The 20,579-nt window shown below is 46.0% G+C and overlaps 1 protein-coding gene across 9 annotated transcripts in view; it reads left to right on the top strand.

The window, feature by feature from the left end:
* The window catches only part of FAM167A (family with sequence similarity 167 member A), a 134,353-nt gene extending 115,620 nt beyond the window's left edge, over positions 1–18,733 (top strand). For all 9 annotated transcript variants that reach the window (XM_088467209.1, XM_088467206.1, XM_088467211.1 and 6 more), the window contains one exon: positions 14,752–18,733. In XM_088467209.1, the coding sequence (XP_088323335.1) occupies positions 14,752–15,015 (264 nt within the window). In that variant the 3' untranslated portion in view covers positions 15,016–18,733. The remainder of the gene's footprint in view (positions 1–14,751) is intronic.
* Positions 18,734–20,579: the final 1,846 nt, after the last annotated feature.

The raw sequence follows: 20,579 nt of genomic DNA, 5'->3' as shown, positions 1-20,579 counted from the left end.
AAAGTCAATCATAATTTCCTTATTTGCGCGCACAGACACAGCAGTGACGCCATTAGCGTACAACCCTGAATGAGGCCCAGTGCCAGGTATGGCTCTGGAGTCTGGACAGGGCCGTAGCTCGGGTAGTGCGGCCGGTGCCATCGCACAGGGCACCACAGGTCAGGGGGCGCTGTTTGGGCCTATCAAATTTCTGTTTATTATCATTCTTGCTTGTAGCTTCCTCTTATTTCATCCCCAGCATCTCCTGGCCTCCCCTATCTCTTCCCTGGCCTTCCCCCATGAAGCCATGGCCCTTTTTTGGGTGCATTATGTCCCTTTGAAAAATGAGGGGGGCGCCAATGCTTTTTCTGGCACAGGGCACCAAAAAGTCTAGTTACGGCTCTGGCTCTGGATGCTTGGAGCAGATCACTATAGATCTTAGATAGATCACTATATATAATGATCTTCTATTTTACAAAAGTCTGTCCACAGCAGTTCCTAACAGTATATTAAAAAAGCTGGAACTGGGGCTCTCCTGAAAGTGTTCTGCTTTTACGGGGTATTGCAGAACCATTTCCCTCACTCCATCTTTAGGACCCTTTGCTCTCATTGGGATGTTGCCTGGATGTGCACGTGCATATTTCCGCATGCGTAAGCCACATTATAATGGGTGCAGTTTGTGCAGAGCACACGGGCCCTGCACCCATAGGAGGGCCACTAGTGCTGCAAGCAGGTCCCTCTCCCTATTTAGTGTGCCGTGGCGCCATGGATATCTTTAGAAAGATGGCGCTGCGTGGTGAAAGCAAAGAGTATTACTTACTGGTTATCTAATATTTATCTGATGTGCATGTGCCATCTTCCCGAATATCACTGGGAACATATAGCCAGCTGAAGAAGGTATGGGGGGCTCTACAAGGAGGAGTGTTGATGAATAGGCCCCTGAGGCTTATTCAACTGAGGAAATTCTCAAGGTGTGATGTACTCTGATCCCAGATTACAGCTTGAATCTGGGATCAGAGTACATCACACCTTGAGAATTGTCCTCAGTTGAATAAGCCTCAGTCTTACATGACCTATATTTGATGATAAGCTTCCACACGGAAACGCCTTGAGCTTTGGATGCTGATCTACCCACCCTATTGAGTAACCAGAGGATAAAGATTTTTGGGAGTGCTATCAACACCCCCGGACCGGCTACCTCTCTGTGTGGAGATACCACTGGATGATTTTCCTTTAAGAGGATACCCTTTTGCGAGGACACCTTGCTAATCCAACCAGGAATGGTAATAATTTCCATCTAATATTATTGCTGGACATTATATCGGGACTTATCTCCCTATTATTCCTCCACAAGGATCTACACTCTAGGGTGGGATACTACAGTCAGCTGCCACGCTGTATACCAGATATCTTTATCAATTTTAGATTGTCAATTTTATGTGTTTATTCCCTCTGTAGGAGGTGTTAAGATTTTGATTGTATAATAAATGTTTTACCTACAAGCCATGTGTATTTGTAACAATAATTGATACAAGGTGTATTTCTCAAACTCCACTCTAGAAAAAAAAATTAAATATATATATATAAATATATATATATATATATATATATATATATACTGTATATATACCCCTAATAGCGCTGTTATTTACCTATCTATATATTTATAACCCAGTAAGGAGACTAACACCCTCCTTTAACAGCTGCTTGATTGAAAAGCGCCACTCCTACCCTTTCTTATTGTAAAGAGTGGTGTCAGCTGTCCTGATATCGGGGACAGGGCCGGAACGCTGCAAGATATTTCAATAGCGGGACAGCAGTGATGTGCTGCCCTGCACTGCTCATTGTGCCCAGCTGTCCAGGAACCAATCTCTCTCTCTCTGTCCCTTTCTCTCGCTCCCCCCCTCTCTCTCTTTCCCCCCATCTCTCTCTCTCTCACACTCTCTCTCCCCCCTCTCTCTCCCTCTCTCTCCCTCTATCTCTCCCCCCATCTCTCTCTCGCGCTCTCTCTCCCTCTCTCTCCCCCCTCTCTCTCCCGGTTTCTCTCTCGCTCTCTCTCCACCTCTCCCCCTCTCTCTCTCTTGCTCCATCTGTCTCTCCCCCTCTCTCTCGCTCCCTCTCTCCCCCCCTCTCTCCTGGTCTCTCTCTCACTCTCTCCCCCCTCTCTTTCTCCCTTTCCGTCTCTCTCTCTCTCCCCCCTCTCTCTCCCTCTCTCTTCTCTCTCTCTCCGCCTCTCTCTCTCTCCCCCCCTCTCTCCCGGTTTCTCTCTCGCTCTCCCCCTCTCCATCTCTCTCCCCCTCTCTCTCCCCCTCTCTCTCCTGGTCTTTCTCTCTCTTCTCCCTCTTTCCCCCCCCCCCTCTCTCTCTCTCTCTCTCTCTCTCCCTCTCTCTCTCTCCCCCCTCTCTCCTGGTTTCTCTCTCGCTCTCTCCCTCCCCCTCTCTCTCCCCCCTCTCCCTCTCTCTCCCCCCCTCTCTCTCTCCCCCTCTCTCTCCTGGTTTCTCTCTCGCTCTCTCCCTCCCCCTCTCTCTCCCCCCTCTCCCTCTCTCTCCCCCCCTCTCTCTCTCCCCCTCTCTCTCTCTCCCCCTCTCTCTCTCCCGGTCTTTCTCTCTCTTCTCCCTCTCTCCCCCCCCTCTCTCTCTCTCTCTCCCTCTCTCTCTCCCTCTCTCTCTCTTTCCCCCCCTCTCTCCCGGTTTCTCTCTCGCTCTCTCCCTCCCCCTCTCTCTCCCCCCTCTCCCTCTCTCTCCCCCCCTCTCTCTCTCCCCCTCTCTCTCTCTCCCCCTCTCTCTCTCCCGGTCTTTCTCTCTCTTCTCCCTCTCTCCCCCCCTCTGTCTCTCTCTCTCCCTCTCTCTCTCCCCCTCTCTTTCTCTCTCTCTCACAATAAAGGGACCTTTCTGCAGCTGCAGCACTTGGTCTCTTGCCTTGGCACTGAACAGCAGACTTTTCTTGTATTGACTGGCATCCAGCACAGGGGAGCAGCCCCGAGGCTTTGTAAGCGCAGCATCTGACGTAAGAGCCGGTGCGATCCAAGAAGGCTCAGTCAGAGTACAGGACATCTCAGACTTAGAACAAAGACCCTGAGTGTCACATCTTCTGTCCCAGCGGGAAATGTCTTTGGGCTCTGGCCAGTGTGAGGATTTATATTCCCAATTGGAAACGCCACCCACGGAAGGTTAAAACAGTAAATGGCCTTCTCAGATAGTAAAAGCAATGTGCTATGTGGCATGAGAACATTCCCCTGTGTGTGTTGTGTTGTTATGGATTGTGCGGTGGTTCGGGTACACTCAGGACCTCATTTGGAGTTAGGAGTAAATCCAGCCGCTGCACATTTGGGCCTTAATCAGACTTGTGCACAAACCCGATGATTTGCGCATAAGTCCGATGGTGGAAGGAGTGCGAATGAGTACATGATTCGGTTTGCGCAAGTCGCCCCCTATGCTGCAGCGTGATTGACAAGATGCGGCCATTTGGATGTGGGGTGGCGATGCTGACCGTTTCACAAAATGGGGGCGTATCACCTCCATTTTGTAGGAGTGCCAAGGTCAGGGTCTGTGTCTTCCGAAGAAGATTTCCTAGCTCCAGTTAAGCGGTTTCGGCGGTCATTCAGAGTAAGCTTCGGACGCAGCACTCGGTTCTGCGACGCCTCCTGCCGGCTTCTCTGATCTGCTGCTGAGTCTGGAGATGCAGCCATCGGCTCATCTGCATGAACATCGGTAATCGGAGTGACCCTCAGGTTACTCAGGACGACCATGGAATTCACGCTGCTGATGCCATTTAAGCTGCGTCCATGGATGCCCATAAAACGGGGGTTAGGTCCCATTTTCTGCAATGCTGCTTGTCACTGCCCCTGTACCATGACCCAAACAGCGTCCATGGCACTGCAAGCATAGTACGGCATATGTGCATGCCCGGATCCCTCGCCATCAGAGACCATCGGGTTTGCGTACATCCCTGATCTATGCCCTGTGGTGCCCCGGGGTGTACATTTCCTTTATTCGTTTTTACTTGCAGGGTAAATACTGGCTCTTTCACATGTACAAATAACACTATTACTGGGCAGATTTATACGACCCCTACTGCCATCTTATAAAGTATTTAGTCATACGACCCATACTGCCATCTTATAGAGTATTTAGTCATACGACCCCTACTGCCATCTTATAGAGTATTTAGTCATATGACCCCTACTGCCATCTTATAGAGCATTTAGTCATACGACCCCTACTGCCATCTTATAGAGTATTTAGTCATACGACCCCTACTGCCATCTTATAGAGTATTTAGTCATATGACCCCTACTGCCATCTTATAGAGTATTTAGTCATACGACCCCTACTGCCATCTTATAGAGTATTTAGTCATACGACCCCTACTGCCATCTTATAGAGTATTTAGTCATACGACCCCTACTGCCATCTTATAGAGTATTTAGTCATACGACCCCTACTGCCATCTTATAGAGTATTTAGTCATACGACCCCTACTGCCATCTTATAGAGTATTTAGTCATACGACCCCTACTGCCATCTTATAGAGTATTTAGTCATACGACCCCTACTGCCATCTTATAGAGTATTTAGTCATACGACCCCTACTGCCATCTTATAGAGTATTTAGTCATACGACCCCTACTGCCATCTTATAGAGTATTTAGTCATACGACCCCTACTGCCATCTTGTAGAGTATTTAGTCATACGACCCCTACTGCCATCTTGTAGAGTATTTAGTCATACGACCCCTACTGCCATCTTATAGAGTATTTAGTCATACGACCCCTACTGCCATCTTATAGAGTATTTAGTCATACGACCCCTACTGCCATCTTATAGAGTATTTAGTCATACGACCCCTACTGCCATCTTATAGAGTATTTAGTCATACGACCCCTACTGCCATCTTATAGAGTATTTAGTCATACGACCCCTACTGCCATCTTATAGAGTATTTAGTCATACGACCCCTACTGCCATCTTATAGAGTATTTAGTCATACGACCCCTACTGCCATCTTATAGAGTATTTAGTCATACGACCCCTACTGCCATCTTATAGAGTATTTAGTCATACGACCCCTACTGCCATCTTATAGAGTATTTAGTCATACGACCCCTACTGCCATCTTATAGAGTATTTAGTCATACGACCCCTACTGCCATCTTGTAGAGTATTTAGTCATACGACCCCTACTGCCATCTTGTAGAGTATTTAGTCATACGACCCCTACTGCCATCTTATAGAGTATTTAGTCATACGACCCCTACTGCCATCTTATAGAGTATTTAGTCATACGACCCCTACTGCCATCTTATAGAGTATTTAGTCATACGACCCCTACTGCCATCTTGTAGAGTATTTAGTCATACGACCCCTACTGCCATCTTGTAGAGTATTTAGTCATACGACCCCTACTGCCATCTTATAGAGTATTTAGTCATACGACCCCTACTGCCATCTTATAGAGTATAAGTGTATATTGGGCCAGGGGGTGGTGCGACCACTTCAATTATGACTGATTACACCAACACTGTGTGTTATGTATCGAGCCTGAGAAGAATTAGATGTATTTCAGCACAGTGTGAGGGAGCTGTAATTACAGCTACAGGGGAAATGTCTCCACAGCTAGGCAATACAGATTGACCTGTGCCAGATGTACAGCAGCACACAGCACTTTTATTACAATAAAATCTGATTTTCAGTAGTGCATCATTTGTACATAAAAGAAGGAACTGCAGCGGGTTGGGTATGATTTGATGGCGGATGAAATACCGACGCTGGAATTCCTATGGTGAAGTATCCCGACAGGGTCCGGTAAGTACCCTAACCCTAATTCTCCCTTAGTGGTGTCTAACCCTAACCTCCCTAGGGCGTGCCTAACCCTAAACTCCCACCAGTGGTGCCTAAACCTAAACCCCCCTTCCCACACCCTAAACCTAACCCTCCCGGGGGGAGCCTAACCAATAGTGCCTAATCCTAACCCCCCCTTCCCGCATCCTAACCCTTCCCGGGGTATACCTAACCCTAAACTACCCAGGGAGGCTCCTAAACCTAACCCCCCCTCATCCCCGGCATAAGCTAATACCCGCAGCATCTTTATTCGGGATGCCGGTGGTCGGTATGCCGGACGTTGTTATCCTGATGTCTTTGGGACAGCGGCGTCGGCATTCTGCCGGGAGTCAGGGTCCGCCGGCATTTTCAACTTATCCCAACTGCAACAGATATAAGGCAGTATACAGCACTTATTTAATCTGATTTTTGAAAGTGCACCATTTGTGAGTGAAAGCTTACTGATATTTTATATAGAGAGACTCATGATAATAGATATATGTAACATATATAGGGATTACTCTCTGTACCTTTCATACTTGTATATATCAGTGAACGTATGATACCCTGTCCAATCCATTAAAGGTTATTATTGATATAGAATCTGAATATTCTCCAGGACGCCGGTAACATTGTTGCCATCCACTTAAAGAACATTATCATAGAGTGGATATCACATCACTCTGGGGACATCCTCTGTAATGCATATTACCCTTATTTGATCATGCAAAATCAATTTCTTGATCTAGTGTTATATTAATAGAGACACTTATAGTGGCATTCCTGCACACAGCAGTTTTTAATAACTATATCTACCGTTATTCACATTTCTGTCATTTTAGTAATATTTCGCAATCATTTTTATATTACATTTTAATATATGGAATAAAAGTTATATTTTATTTAACTCGGTCCTTGTGCACCACAGAACACAAATCTTTGTCTTTGCATTTTTTCTAGGGGTGAGCGGGTTCGGATTTCTGAAATCCGAACCCCCCCGAGCCCCCCCGATCCGAGTCCGATCCGAATCAGGCTCGACTTTTCCCGCCTGACTCGGATCTAAAATCGAGGCAAAACGTCATCATCCCGCCTTCCGAGTCTCGCGGGTTTTGGATCCTATATAAGGTACCCACGTCGGCGCCATTTTCTCACTCGGCTGTGGACAGTGAAGAGGGAGGGTGGGAGTTAGGGCTGTGTAGTGTAGTGTAGTGTAGTGCTGCTGTTGTCCACTACTTCAAAGTCCATAGGGGCTGGCTGTGTTGTGCTGTGCTGCTGTTGTTAATAGGGGCTGTGTCCACTACTTCAAAGTCCATAGGGGCTGGCTGGACTGTGTTGTGCAGTCAGTTCTCCATAGGGGCTGTGTCCACTCCAAAGTCCTGTGCAGTGTCCCAGTCCTAAAGAGGTGCTGTAGTGTTGTCCAGGGGGTGCTCTGTCCATCAGGGGTGCTCCCCCCAAGTGCTAAAAAAATAATATATTTTCTGTGTTTGTGAATTGTGTGCGCAGTAGCCGCACGTGCATCAACAAAGTAGTGCCAAGCGTGCGCCTGTGTCATAAGTAAAGGGCCGGCTGGCTTGACCATTAAAGGGTGCTGTAACCCCCGAAAGTACACTCCAGTCCAAACCAAAAAAAAATTATTTTCTGTGTTTGTGAATTGTGTGCGCAGTAGCCGCACGTGCATCAACAAAGTAGTGCCAAGCGTGCGCCTGTGTCATAAGTAAAGGGCCGGCTGGCTTGACCGTTAAGGGTGCTGTAACCCCCGAAAGTACACTCCAGTCCAAACCAAAAAAAAAATTATTTTCTGTGTTTGTGAATTGTGTGCGCAGTAGCCGCACGTGCATCAAGAAAGTAGTGCCAAGCGTGCGCCTGTGTCATAAGTAAAGGGCCGGCTGGCTTGACCGTTAAGGGTGCTGTAACCCCCGAAAGTACACTCCAGTCCAAACCAAAAAAAAAATTATTTTCTGTGTTTGTGAATTGTGTGCGCAGTAGCCGCACGTGCATCAACAAAGTAGTGCCAAGCGTGCGCCTGTGTCATAAGTAAAGGGCCGGCTGGCTTGACCGTTAAAGGGTGCTGTAACCCCCGAAAGTACACTCCAGTCCAAACCAAAAAAAAAATTATTTTCTGTGTTTGTGAATTGTGTGCGCAGTAGCCGCACGTGCATCAACAAAGTAGTGCCAAACGTGCGCCTGTGTCATAAGTAAAGGGCCGGCTGGCTTGACCGTTAAGGGTGCTGTAACCCCCGAAAGTACACTCCAGTCCAAACCAAAAAAAAAATTATTTTCTGTGTTTGTGAATTGTGTGCGCAGTAGCCGCACGTGCATCAACAAAGTAGTGCCAAGCGTGCGCCTGTGTCATAAGTAAAGGGCCGGCTGGCTTGACCGTTAAGGGTGCTGTAACCCCCGAAAGTACACTCCAGTCCAAACCAAAAAAAAAATTATTTTCTGTGTTTGTGAATTGTGTGCGCAGTAGCCGCACGTGCATCAACAAAGTAGTGCCAAGCGTGCACCTGTGTCATAAGTAAAGGGCCGGCTGGCTTGACCGTTAAGGGTGCTGTAACCCCCGAAAGTACACTCCAGTCCAAACCAAAAAAAAAAATATTTTCTGTGTTTGTGAATTGTGTGCGCAGTAGCCGCACGTGCATCAACAAAGTAGTGCCAAGCGTGCACCTGTGTCATAAGTAAAGGGCCGGCTGGCTTGACCGTTAAGGGTGCTGTAACCCCCGAAAGTACACTCCAGTCCAAACCAAAAAAAAAATTATTTTCTGTGTTTGTGAATTGTGTGCGCAGTAGCCGCACGTGCATCAACAAAGTAGTGCCAAGCATGCGCCTGTGTCATATGTAAAGGGCCGGCTGGCTTGACCGTTAAAGGGTGCTGTAACCCCCAAAGTACACTCCAGTCCAAACCAAAAAAAAAATTATTTTTTGTGTTTGTGAATTGTGTGCGCAGTAGCCGCACGTGCATCAACAAAGTAGTGCCAAGCGTGCGCCTGTGTCATAAGTAAAGGGCCGGCTGGCTTGACCGTTAAAGGGTGCTGTAACCCCCGAAAGTACACTCCAGTCCAAACCAAAAAAAAATTATTTTCTGTGTTTGTGAATTGTGTGCGCAGTAGCCGCACGTGCATCAACAAAGTAGTGCCAAGCGTGCGCCTGTGTCATAAGTAAAGGGCCGGCTGGCTTGACCGTTAAAGGGTGCTGTAACCCCCAAAGTACACTCCAGCCCAAACCAAAAAAAAAAATATTTGCTGTGTTTGTGAATTGTGTGCGCAGTAGCCGCACGTGCATCAACAAAGTAGTGCCAAGCGTGCGCCTGTGTCATAAGTAAAGGGCCGGCTGGCTTGACCGTTAAAGGGTGCTGTTACCCCCGAAAGTACACTCCAGTCCAAACCAAAAAAAAATTATTTTCTGTGTTTGTGAATTGTGTGCGCAGTAGCCGCACGTGCATCAACAAAGTAGTGCCAAGCGTGCGCCTGTGTCATAAGTAAAGGGCCGGCTGGCTTGACCGTTAAAGGGTGCTGTAACCCCCAAAGTACACTCCAGTCCAAACCAAAAAAAAAATTATTTTCTGTGTTTGTGAATTGTGTGCGCAGTAGCCGCACGTGCATCAACAAAGTAGTGCCAAGCGTGCGCCTGTGTCATAAGTAAAGGGCCGGCTGGCTTGACCGTTAAAGGGTGCTGTAACCCCCAAAGTACACTCCAGTCCAAACCAAAAAAAAAAATATTTTCTGTGTTTGTGAATTGTGTGCGCAGTAGCCGCACGTGCATCAACAAAGTAGTGCCAAGCGTGCGCCTGTGTCATAAGTAAAGGGCCGGCTGGCTTGACCGTTAAAGGGTGCTGTAACCCCCGAAAGTACACTCCAGTCCAAACCAAAAAAAAATTATTTTCTATGTTTGTGAATTGTGTGCGCAGTAGCCGCACGTGCATCAACAAAGTAGTGCCGAGCGTGCACCTGTGTCATAAGTAAAGGGCCGGCTGGCTTGACCGTTAAGGGTGCTGTAACCCCCGAAAGTACACTCCAGTCCAAACCTAAAAAAAAATTATTTTCTGTGTTTGTGAATTGTGTGCGCAGTAGCCGCACGTGCATCAACAAAGTAGTGCCAAGCGTGCGCCTGTGTCATAAGTAAAGGGCCGGCTGGCTTGACCGTTAAAGGGTGCTGTAACCCCCAAAGTACACTCCAGTCCAAACCAAAAAAAAAATTATTTTCTGTGTTTGTGAATTGTGTGCGCAGTAGCCGCACGTGCATCAACAAAGTAGTGCCAAGAGTGCGCCTGTGTCATAAGTAAAGGGCCGGCTGGCTTGACCGTTAAAGGGTGCTGTAACCCCCAAAGTACACTCCAGTCCAAACCAAAAAAAAAATTATTTTCTGTGTTTAGCCGCACGTATATATCAAATCGATATAACATAAATGGAGGACCAAACTTTCTCCGATAAAAATAAAATAGAGAAAGATCAAGAACCACTTCCTCCTAGTGCTGAAGCTGCTGCCACTAGTCATGACATAGACGATAACATGCCATCAACGTCGTCTGCCAAGGCCGATGCCCAATGTCATAGTAGAGGGCACATACAATCCCAAATGGCAAAGTTCTGGAAAATGACCTTGAAAAAGACATTTAAATCAGCTGAAGAGAAACGTAAACTTGCCAATATGCCATTTACGACACGGAGTGGCAAGGAACGGCTAAGGTCGATCCCTAGTATGTTCATGACTAGTGGTTCAGCTTCACATGACGATGGAAGCCCTCCTCCCACTAAAAAAATCAAAAGAGTTAAGCTGGCAAAAGCACAGCGAAGAACTGTGCTTTCTAAAAAGATATCACAAATCCCCAAGGAGAGTCCAAGTGTGGTGGTGGTTGCGATGCCTGACCTTCCCAGCACTGGACGGGAAGAGGTGGCTCTTTCCACCATTTGCACGCCCCCTGCAAGTGCTGAAAGGAGCACCCACAGTCCACTTGCTGATATGCAAATTGAAGATGTCACTGTTGAAGTACAACAGGATGAGGATACTGGTGTAGCTGGCGCTGAGGAGGAAGTTGGCGAGGAGGATTCTGATAGTGATGTGGTTTGTTTAAATCAGGCTGCGGGGGAGACAGTTGTTGTCCATGGGATGAAAAAGCCCATCACGGTCATGCCTGGGCAGAAGAACAAAAATATCAAATCTTTGGTCTGGCAATATTTCTATCCAAATCCGGACAACAACTGTCTTGCCATATGTACCATATGTAAAGGTGAAATAAGTAGGGGTAGGGACGTCAACCACCTAGGAACATCCTCCCTTATACGGCACCTGCAGCGCGTTCATAAAAAGTTACTGTCAAGTTCAGAAACTTTGGCTAAGACCGTAAGCAGTCCAGGGACACCTAAATCCCGTTGTCCTGTTGTATCCAAGCGCCTGCAAACCACACCGTCAACTCCCTCCTCGTCAATTTCCTCCTTAGTCAGGATCGGAAGTAGTCCTGCAGGCCATGTCACTGGCATGACTGACTCTCCTATCCGGGATTCCTCTGGAGGATCCTGCATTGCTACGCCTACTGCTGCCGCTGCTGCTGTTGCTGCTGCTGGGAGTCGTTCATCATCCCAGAGAGGAAGTAGGAACACCACTACTTTTACTAAACAATTGACCCTCCAACAGTCCTTAGCGAGGAGGATGAAGTACGACAGCAGTCATCCTGAAGCAAAACGTATAACTGAGGCCTTGACTGCTATGTTGGTGTTAGACGTGCGTCCGGTATCCGCCATTAGTGCAGTGGGATTTAGACAATTGATGGAGGTAGTGTGTCCCCGGTTCCAAATCCCGTCTAGATTCCACTTCACTAGGCAGGCGATACCGAGACTGTACAAAAACGTCAGAAAAAGTGTCCTCAGTGTCCTGAAAAATGCCGTTGTACACAATGTCCACTTAACCACGGACATGTGGACAAGTGGAACAGGGAGGACTAAGGACTATATGACTGTGACAGCCCACTGGGTAGATGTATCACCTTACGCAGCAACAGCAGCAGCGTCACCAGTAGCAGCATCTCAGAAACGCCAGCTCGTTACAAGGCAGGCTACGCTGTGTATCACCGGTTTCAGTAAGAGGCACACCGCCGACAACCTCTTAGAGAAACTGAGGGAAATCATCGCCCAGTGGCTTACCCCACTTAGACTCTCCTGGGGATTTGTGATATCTGACAACGCCACCAATATTGTGCGGGCATTACATCTGGGCAAATTCCAGCACGTCCCATGTTTTGCTCACACAATAAACTTGGTGGTGCAGAATTTTCTGAAAAGCGACAGGGGCGTGCAGGAGACGCTTTGGGTGGCCTGAAAAATTTCTGGCCACTTTCGCCATTCAGCGACTGCGTGCCGAAGACTGGAGCGCCAGCAAACACTCTTGAACCTGCCCCGCCATCACCTGAAGCAAGAGGTTGTGACGCGGTGGAACTCAACCCTCTATATGCTTCAGAGGATGGAGGAGCAGCAAAAGGCCATACAAGCCTATACATCCACCTATGACATAGGCAAAGGAGGGGGTATGCACCTGACTCAAGCGCAGTGGAGAATGATTTCCGTGTTGTGCAAGGTTCTCCAGCCCTTCGAACTTGCCACACGTGAAGTCAGTTCAGACACAGCCAGCTTGAGTCAGGTCATTCCCCTCATCAGGCTTTTGCAGAAGCAGCTGGAGAAAGTGAAGGAGGAGCTAAGACGGAGCGATTCCGCTCGGCATGTGGGACTTGTGGATGAAGCCCTTCATTCGCTTTGCCAGGATTCCAGGGTGGTCAATCTGTTGAAATCAGACCACTACATTTTGGCCACCGTGCTTGATCCTAGGTTTAAAGCCTATGTGGTGTCTCTCTTTCCGGCCGACACAAGCCTGCAGAGGTGCAAAGACCTGCTGGTGAACACACTGTCAGCTGAAGCGGAACGTGACACGTCAACGGCTCCTTCTTCATTTTCTCCCGCAACTGGGGCTGCCAGGAAAAAACTTAGGTATCCTAAGCAACCCGCTGGCGGTGATGCAGGGCAGGCAGGACCAAGTTTGGACATCTGGTCCGGACTGAAGGACCTGGCAACAATTTCTGACATGTCTACTGTCACTGCATATGATACTGTCACCATTGACAGAATGGTGGAGGATTACATCGGTGACAGCATCCAAGTAGGCATGTCAGACAGTCCATACCTGTACTGGCAGGAAAAAGAGGCAATTTGGAGGCCCCTGTACAAGCTGGCTCTATTTTACCTGAGTTGCCCCCCCTCCAGTGTGTACTCCGAAAGAGTGTTTAGTGCAGCCGGGAACCTTGTCAGCGAAAGGCGTAGGAGGTTGCTTCCACAGAATGTGGAGAAGATGATGTTCATCAAAATGAATTATCAGCTCTTCCAGGGAGACCAGCCTCCAGAAGGTACAGAGGGACCTGTGGTGGTGGATTCAAGTGGGGACGAGTTAATACTTTGTGAGGATGAGGATGTACACACTGAAGAGGGTGAGGAATCGGTGGATGAGGAGGATGAGGATGACATCTTGCCTCCGTAGAGCCAGTTTGTGCAGGGACACATTAATTGCCAGCTTGTTTTGTGGGGGCCCAAACGAACCAATCATTTCAGCCACAGTTGTGTGGCAGACCCTGGCGCTGAAATGATTGATTTGTTAAAGTGTGCATGTCCTGTTTATACAACATAAGGGTGGGTGGGAGGGCCCAAGGACAATTCCATCTTGCACTTCTTTTTTTTCTTTGCATTATGTACAGTTTGGGGCCTAGTTTTTCTAACTGCCATCCTGTCTGCCACTGCAGTGTCACTCCTAGATGGGTCACGTGTTTGTGCCGCCCACTCGTGTCGCTTAGCATAGTCATCCAGCTACCTCGGTGCAACCTTTTGGACATGAAAACACTATTGTGAGGTGTGAGGTGTTCAGAATAGACTGGAAATGAGTGGAAATTAAGGTTATTGAGGTTAATAATAGCATAGGAGCAGAGAAACCAACAAATTCTGTGATTTTAGCTGTTTTTATGCTTTTTAAAAAAAAAATACAGATCCAAAACACAAAACCCAGAACCCAAAACACGGAAGGGTGGTTTTGGCAAAACCAATCCAGATCCAAAACACGAAGAAAGATCCAGATCCAAAACCAAAACACAAAACACGAAAAGTGGCCGGTGCACACCCCTAATTTTTTCTATATCCTAATCTGTTGCTGGAGCAATGTTTGATGGTGAGACAGCCGTGTGGCCGATGGTGCATCTTAATGCGCACAGTGCCGGATTAGCACCGCAGCTCTGTATGAATACCGTTGGCTCCGGCATTAGTATGAAGCTGCAGTCGCACTGCGGTAAAAGACTCAGTCGCCACTGCATTAGCGTCTACCTCTGACTCATTGATGGCAGTCCTTGCTATGGGGACGTGCAGGAGGCGGGCCAATCAGGGAAGGGGGCGGGTCTTAATGGTGCCAGGGGTGGAGCTAAGCATCATGGCCTCTGCAGCCGAGTAGAGAGAAAAAAAATCATAGCTGCCTCACAGCCATCGATGGCAGAGAATCAACAGTTCTTTGCCATCGATGGCAAAACCATTGACCCCCGGTGGCAAACCATCGATGGTCATCCCTAGACAGTGGCAGACACAGAACAGGAAATATAGGGAGAGTTACAGATACAGAACATGGGGACAGTGACAGACATGTAATAGTAAAAATAGGGACATTGGCAGACCCAGAACAGGGAAACTTGGGGACAATAACAGGGTGGATTTGGGTGGTAGCCCAGCATAAGAAGGCAATAAGCCATAGAGCCAGCTGAGTAATACAGAGTTTTTCTGTGCGTAATAAATGGCGCAGAGTGTATATGGTTGCTAGGTAATGCGCCGTTGAGTGGGTAGCTATAACCGGGACACTGCTCGGCTCTCACCATCATTTTCATTTGCCCCTTTTATAATGCGCAATATACACATTCATGGTCTCTTTAACGTTGTATTTCAGACAGAAATGCGCCTACAGGACCAGCAGTTGGCCCGGCAGCTGATGAGGCTCCGCAGCGACATAAACAAGCTGAAGATTGAGCAGACGTGCCACCTGCACCGCCGAATGCTGAACGACGCCACCTATGAACTGGAGGAGAGGGACGAGCTCTCGGACCTCCTCTGTGACTTCCCCATGATGTCATCGTTTGGCCTTTCCACTCCCCTTAAACTTATCGGGGTTACTAAAATGAACATCAACTCTAGGAGGTTTTCCCTGTGCTAGAACTTTCTGCAACAAAACGTATCCATAACTACTACAGTGTTCTGCTGCCTTATAGTAATACCAGCCAGCCACGCCTACCAAACCTTTATTACCAACATATTATGTAGCAGTGCATGGCCACCAATCCCAACACAGACAAGACCGGACAATCCAGCGCTCATCATCTCTATGTGTCATCGCTGCCACTATCTGTAACTGTTATTATATTACACTGAAGGGATGTAACATTCTGAGATCATCTCTATTTCTCCGGTCAGGCGCTTTTCAAACTGCTTATATGATTGTAAAGGTCTTTCTTCCATGAGTTTCTCATTCATATCTCACATATATGATATGGGGTTGATGTACCACACAGTGAATACAGTGGGGGAAGTGGACCAGTGGAGAAGCTGCCTATATTGCAGCAACCAATCAGCTTCTACCTTTCATTTTATAGAATGCACTTGATAAATGCAGTCTCAAAGCTGATTGGTTGCTATTGGCAACTTCTCTTTTGCTGGAGATGTCGTTTAGCCATCAGAGAGCCATATCCACACCCATATCGATGGTAAAATGATTTGTGGGTCTCGCAGGTGACTCAGCAATAGTATAATAATTTAAGGACCAAACTGACAGCTGTATCGCGCCCATTACCTCCCACATACAGGGATATTTAGTACATAGCCAGAAAATTAGGGGACATACAGAAGATAATTATGAGCATTTGCCTGTGGTGCAACTGGAAATCTTGCAAACATTCCATTAGCAATATGGTCTCATTTGTGTATCAGTTATCCCAGCAGTATAGAACCCGGGAATAGGAAACATTGCCAAATGTATGTTAAAGGTTCCCATAACAAGACAGGAGTACAGATATTTGTTCCGCATGGAGCATTGCCAATGTGAGGATGCAAATAAAATGTCATCTTCACACCCAGATAAATATTTTCCAAGCGCTTTCATAGAGGAGTGTTGGCATGTACTGTACCCGTTACCAGTTCTACATGCGGATTCCTGTATCTCCCCATCCTCCACATACCCAGCCTCAAATATCTTCAGTTCAATGTTGCTTTGCAGATTTTATATAAAGCAAGATAAACTTGTAGTTAGATTTTTTTGTTGGCACTTTAAAGTTTAAACCTCTACAAAAGTTCCACTAATTAATTATTTTTAGTAAACCAATATAATCAGGTTGGATATATAAACTTATAGAGGTGTTTTTGACCGCACGTTCCCTGCATCTGTCTCTTAGGAGTCCAACATCACTACTTTGTGCTGTAAGAAGACCACTCCACTACATAATGCTCAGCCTGTGACTTACTGCTGCCTCCATTCCCCTCCTCACGTCATAGCACTGCCCCTGTCACATGCAACCCTGTCCTCACTAATTTATCACTCATCTCCTGATATACTCTGTACTGCTGGGGACCCTGCTCATCCTATTATATAACTCTCTGTCTGGCTTCCTGCTGCCTCCATTCCCCTCCTCACATCATGTCACTGCCCCTGTCACATGCAGCCCTGTCCTCACTAACATCACTCATCTCCTGATATACTCTGTGCTGCTGGGGACCCTGCTCCTCCCACTATATAGCTCTCAGTCTGTGGCTTCCTGCTGCCTCCATTCCCTACCCTTAATCACAGAAGTGGAGAGGTCACGTCTCCTGCTGCTGTGACCGCTGAGTAATGTGCAGACTGAGTACAGCAATGTGAGTACATACCAGACTGAGTACAGTAATGTGAGTACATAGCAGACTGAGTACAGTAATGTGAGTACATAGCAGATGAGTAGGTGGTAAAAATTGATGAGACCCAAACAAACCTTGAAAAGACATTATATCAATTTCCGGTTACAGATATTCATTCCCAATTACAGATTTAGCATCTACTGTACAAGCATTTTTAACACCTAGAAGTACAGTATTACAAACATTGACTAAATGGAAATAACTATGTCTGATTCATTGATATATTCCTAACCGCTTGGCAAACTGATGCACAATTATGGACAGGCCCCTAGCAAAATTTCAATAGTCCATCCCTCGAGAAGCCTCCACTCTATACTTTTTAATAAACACTGGCCATTGTATTTGCTTAGAGGAACAGTGTTGGGGGCCTTGGGAGAGTGACAATGCATCGCCATGTACCTCTGGTGGTAATTCCACCACTCTCCTAATTCTTTATGCCTGAGGCACGGGTGCGGCCAGAGGTACAGTATATCAAACAGTTTCAAGGTGCACGTCATTCTGTTACTGTAAATTAAAAGAAGAAAAGCTACTTGATCCGACAAATCTCTCCGAAGGAGCCAACCATCTAGTGGCGCTCTCCTGCCACAGGCCGTGGTATAGTATTATCCAAGCCCGTCATCTGTGAGCTTTCCATTCCTGGCAGCTTCACCAGATGGGGGGCATCAACAAGTGTTTGGAGCATTGCGTCCTTAGGGGTAGAGACATCATATCTGGATCCTTGGAGCCTTAGGAGAACTCTAAAGTTTGCACAGAACTATATTTTCTATCATAACTTACTGAACTCCACCCACTACTAAACTGTAAGTTTGGGAGGAAGTGTATGAACTGTATATGTAAATAATTAATTTCAATGTACAGTACGTAGTGTGGGTTGTAGTTAACGCAAATTCTTTTTTTTCCGCATTAATATAAAGAAGGAAGACACAAATTCCAACAGTGGCAGAACGAGTGTGAAACCTTCCTGCCTTCGGCTACATCATTTGTAAACTGATATCTCATTATGGGGCAAATTTATCAAATCAGGTTTTACAGGGGGAAGGGAGGGTACCAAGAAATATTATGTATTCCTGAGAATGTATTTACAGGAGGACAACAGCAGATCGCTGTGATCTACCATTTTCATTTGCGAAAGCAGTCCCCGTAGTTTATGTGATGTGTGCTTCAATGCTAAGTCTGTCCAAGCTTGGCCCCGGTGCCTAACGCCGTAATCAGATCGCATTTGGGCTACTTACCGCATATTTCTTCAGGTGACGTCCGCTTGCACATGCGTCAGTGGACTTTGGCACATGCGCAGAACCGGCGTAGTACAGTGATGACATTTGTGGTCTGTGTGACACTTTGGAGAGGGGTGAGGGTAATGGAAGAATGGCGAGAAGCTGCAATCACAGACACCGCAGCTTATTATGGTGGAACCATTTTAAGTGGCGAATGTAAATGTCGCCAGGTTAGTACTTATTAGCTTAAATATAATTATGGCGCACCGTGCATAGGGTGAATATTCTAATTTGTCATCTTACAGATTTACAATGTAGCACGTTTTATAATAACCGGTATTATCCATAGGGCTATACTGTACATTGATAACACAAACACTTTGCGACACTTTCATCAATGTAACGCGCACAACTGTTTTCTTCTATAGCATCTTAAACTGTCAGAAAAACCAATAGCACATTGTGTACCGACCAGACTTATTAATGGTACATCATGAAAAAACTTTCAGAACCTTGTTCTGTATCGTTGCAAAAAAAAAAAAAAAAAAGCCAACTGATGCCTTTTTTATTTTTATTGATTTTGAATATTATACGGTCATTTGAGAGTTTTCTTTTGTATTTTTTTTTTGTTTTATTGAGTTTATTCTTTTGCTATGTTATATTTAAAAGTTATAAGGAAAAAGAAAATCACAACTTCTTTTGAATGGTGCTGAAAAATATGGATATTTTTCATCAAGTTGGGTGAGAATTCATTTTATATAAAAAAGTTTTAAGAACGTGTGCATATATATTTTTCTTTTTGTTAAAAAAATTAATAAAAAGGATTCAGTGCATACAAAAAAAAACAATGTTGAGTAATCATTGAGTAATGGGACAATATATATAGATTTTTGTAAACCAAATTGAGATATGTTAATGATCTACTGTATATATTCTATAGTAAAAGCAAAGTACAGATGACTTCACCATGGAGCAATAGAGCAGTCTGATAGAATGTTATTTAAGATTGTTCCATCCCTGAGCCAACAATGCAGGTTTCGTATACAATAAATATTGACGTACAGTATAGTCTTACAATTAAGACTAGAGCTGTGCGCTGACTCCCGTCTTTTGGTTTTGGATCAGGATTCATCTTTATGTTTTGGTTTAGCTTTCGCAGAACCACCCTCAAATGGTTTTGGTTTTGGATCTGGGTTTAAAAAAAAAAATAAAAAAAAAAGTTTTTTTAAAACAGCTAAAATCATGTAATTTTTGCAATCCCCCCCAAAAATCTGAATTCCGAACCGCCAGAAGATCAGAACCACGACTATGGGCCGTATTCAATTAGTTTCGCCTCGGTGAAAAAGTTCCACCTACCCGACTTTTCGCCTACATCGCGTGTTTTGGACGCGAAAACTTTTTGTGTGCGTGTCCCGGCTTTTCGCCCTATTCAATTACTAACCAGGTGAAAACGGCAAGCGGCGAATGCAGAACAGGTGGAAAGTACTGTCAGAATAGGGGAAATCATTCTGAACCCCCCAAAACGATGCACTAAAATTGGGGATCAATGTAGAAGTGTTCCAATAGCCCTAATAAAACTATTTGGGGTACTGAACTTGTTTAAAATCATTGTTATTAGCGTCCTGGTAAAAGTGGTGAAGAATGGCATTAAGCAGTATTTTTTTTGTGAAAAAAAGAAGTCTAGTCAAATTTGGGGTACTTGAAAATGGTGCTAGCATCTTTTAAAGTCTTTAAAGTGAAGTTAAAAAAATATGTGAAAAACGCACCTGTTGCATGCACCTGCAATCCTAAATACACCTGACCTATCCTTGCAGACCCCTAAGAAGGCTATTTCGCTAGTTTTTATGCTTATTCCCCCAATTTGTACTTTTTCGCCCCCAAAATGAAAGTACTTTTTTTTTTGTTTTGTTTTTTCTCTGATTTTTTAGACACAGTTGTCCTTTGGGGGGGCAGTCTCAAGGGTTCTGAGTGGTTTCCCCACGTTTGCACCCCAAAATAAAAATGGTGTACTTCTTTTCTCCTGCTATTCTTAGGCAAGTTTTTTTCACCTATTACATTGCATTGACTTTCCGCGTAGGCGAAAAACGTCTGCAATTGAATTTGGAGATAAGTTCCGACCATGCGAAAAGCCACGATCGGAGATACTTTTTCGCGGAAAACGGCTTCTCGCTTCTAATGGAATACGGACCTATGTCCGGATTCACGATATTCTGGTGCATTCGGATTTCTGGAGAACCGAAGCGCACATCTCTAATTGGCCCATCGATGCCTTTACGCAAATGCCGCTACAAAGCCCATCCGTTGTGTACATCCACGCATCTGAATGTGCAAGGACTGAGGCGCCCACTTGCAGCATCCATGCAGGCTGTAATACCGATTGGTGTGCCCATTAAACGGACCATGTTTTCCTGCTGTCCTAGCCACCTCCCAGTCACCAGCACCTTAGTGCGTACGCTCTGTGCAAAACATGCGTTGTACCAGTTTTTAGGGATTTTCGCTGCGTGAGTGGTTGCAAAAAAAAAATCATTGAACTCGCATCCAGCGTATGCAAATTTGTCAAAGTGACGACATGGGAAGCGATTGCTCGCCAAGGTATAAGCACGCCCACTTTGGCTGTGCGAGC

This window comes from Taudactylus pleione, unplaced genomic scaffold (genome assembly GCF_031769625.1).
Source record: "Taudactylus pleione unplaced genomic scaffold, aTauple2 ptg000070l, whole genome shotgun sequence".
In the NCBI taxonomy this organism is placed as follows: domain Eukaryota; kingdom Metazoa; phylum Chordata; class Amphibia; order Anura; family Myobatrachidae; genus Taudactylus; species Taudactylus pleione.
The sequence above is the reverse complement of the archived record's forward strand: the minus strand, read 5'-3'. Positions and strand labels throughout refer to the sequence as shown.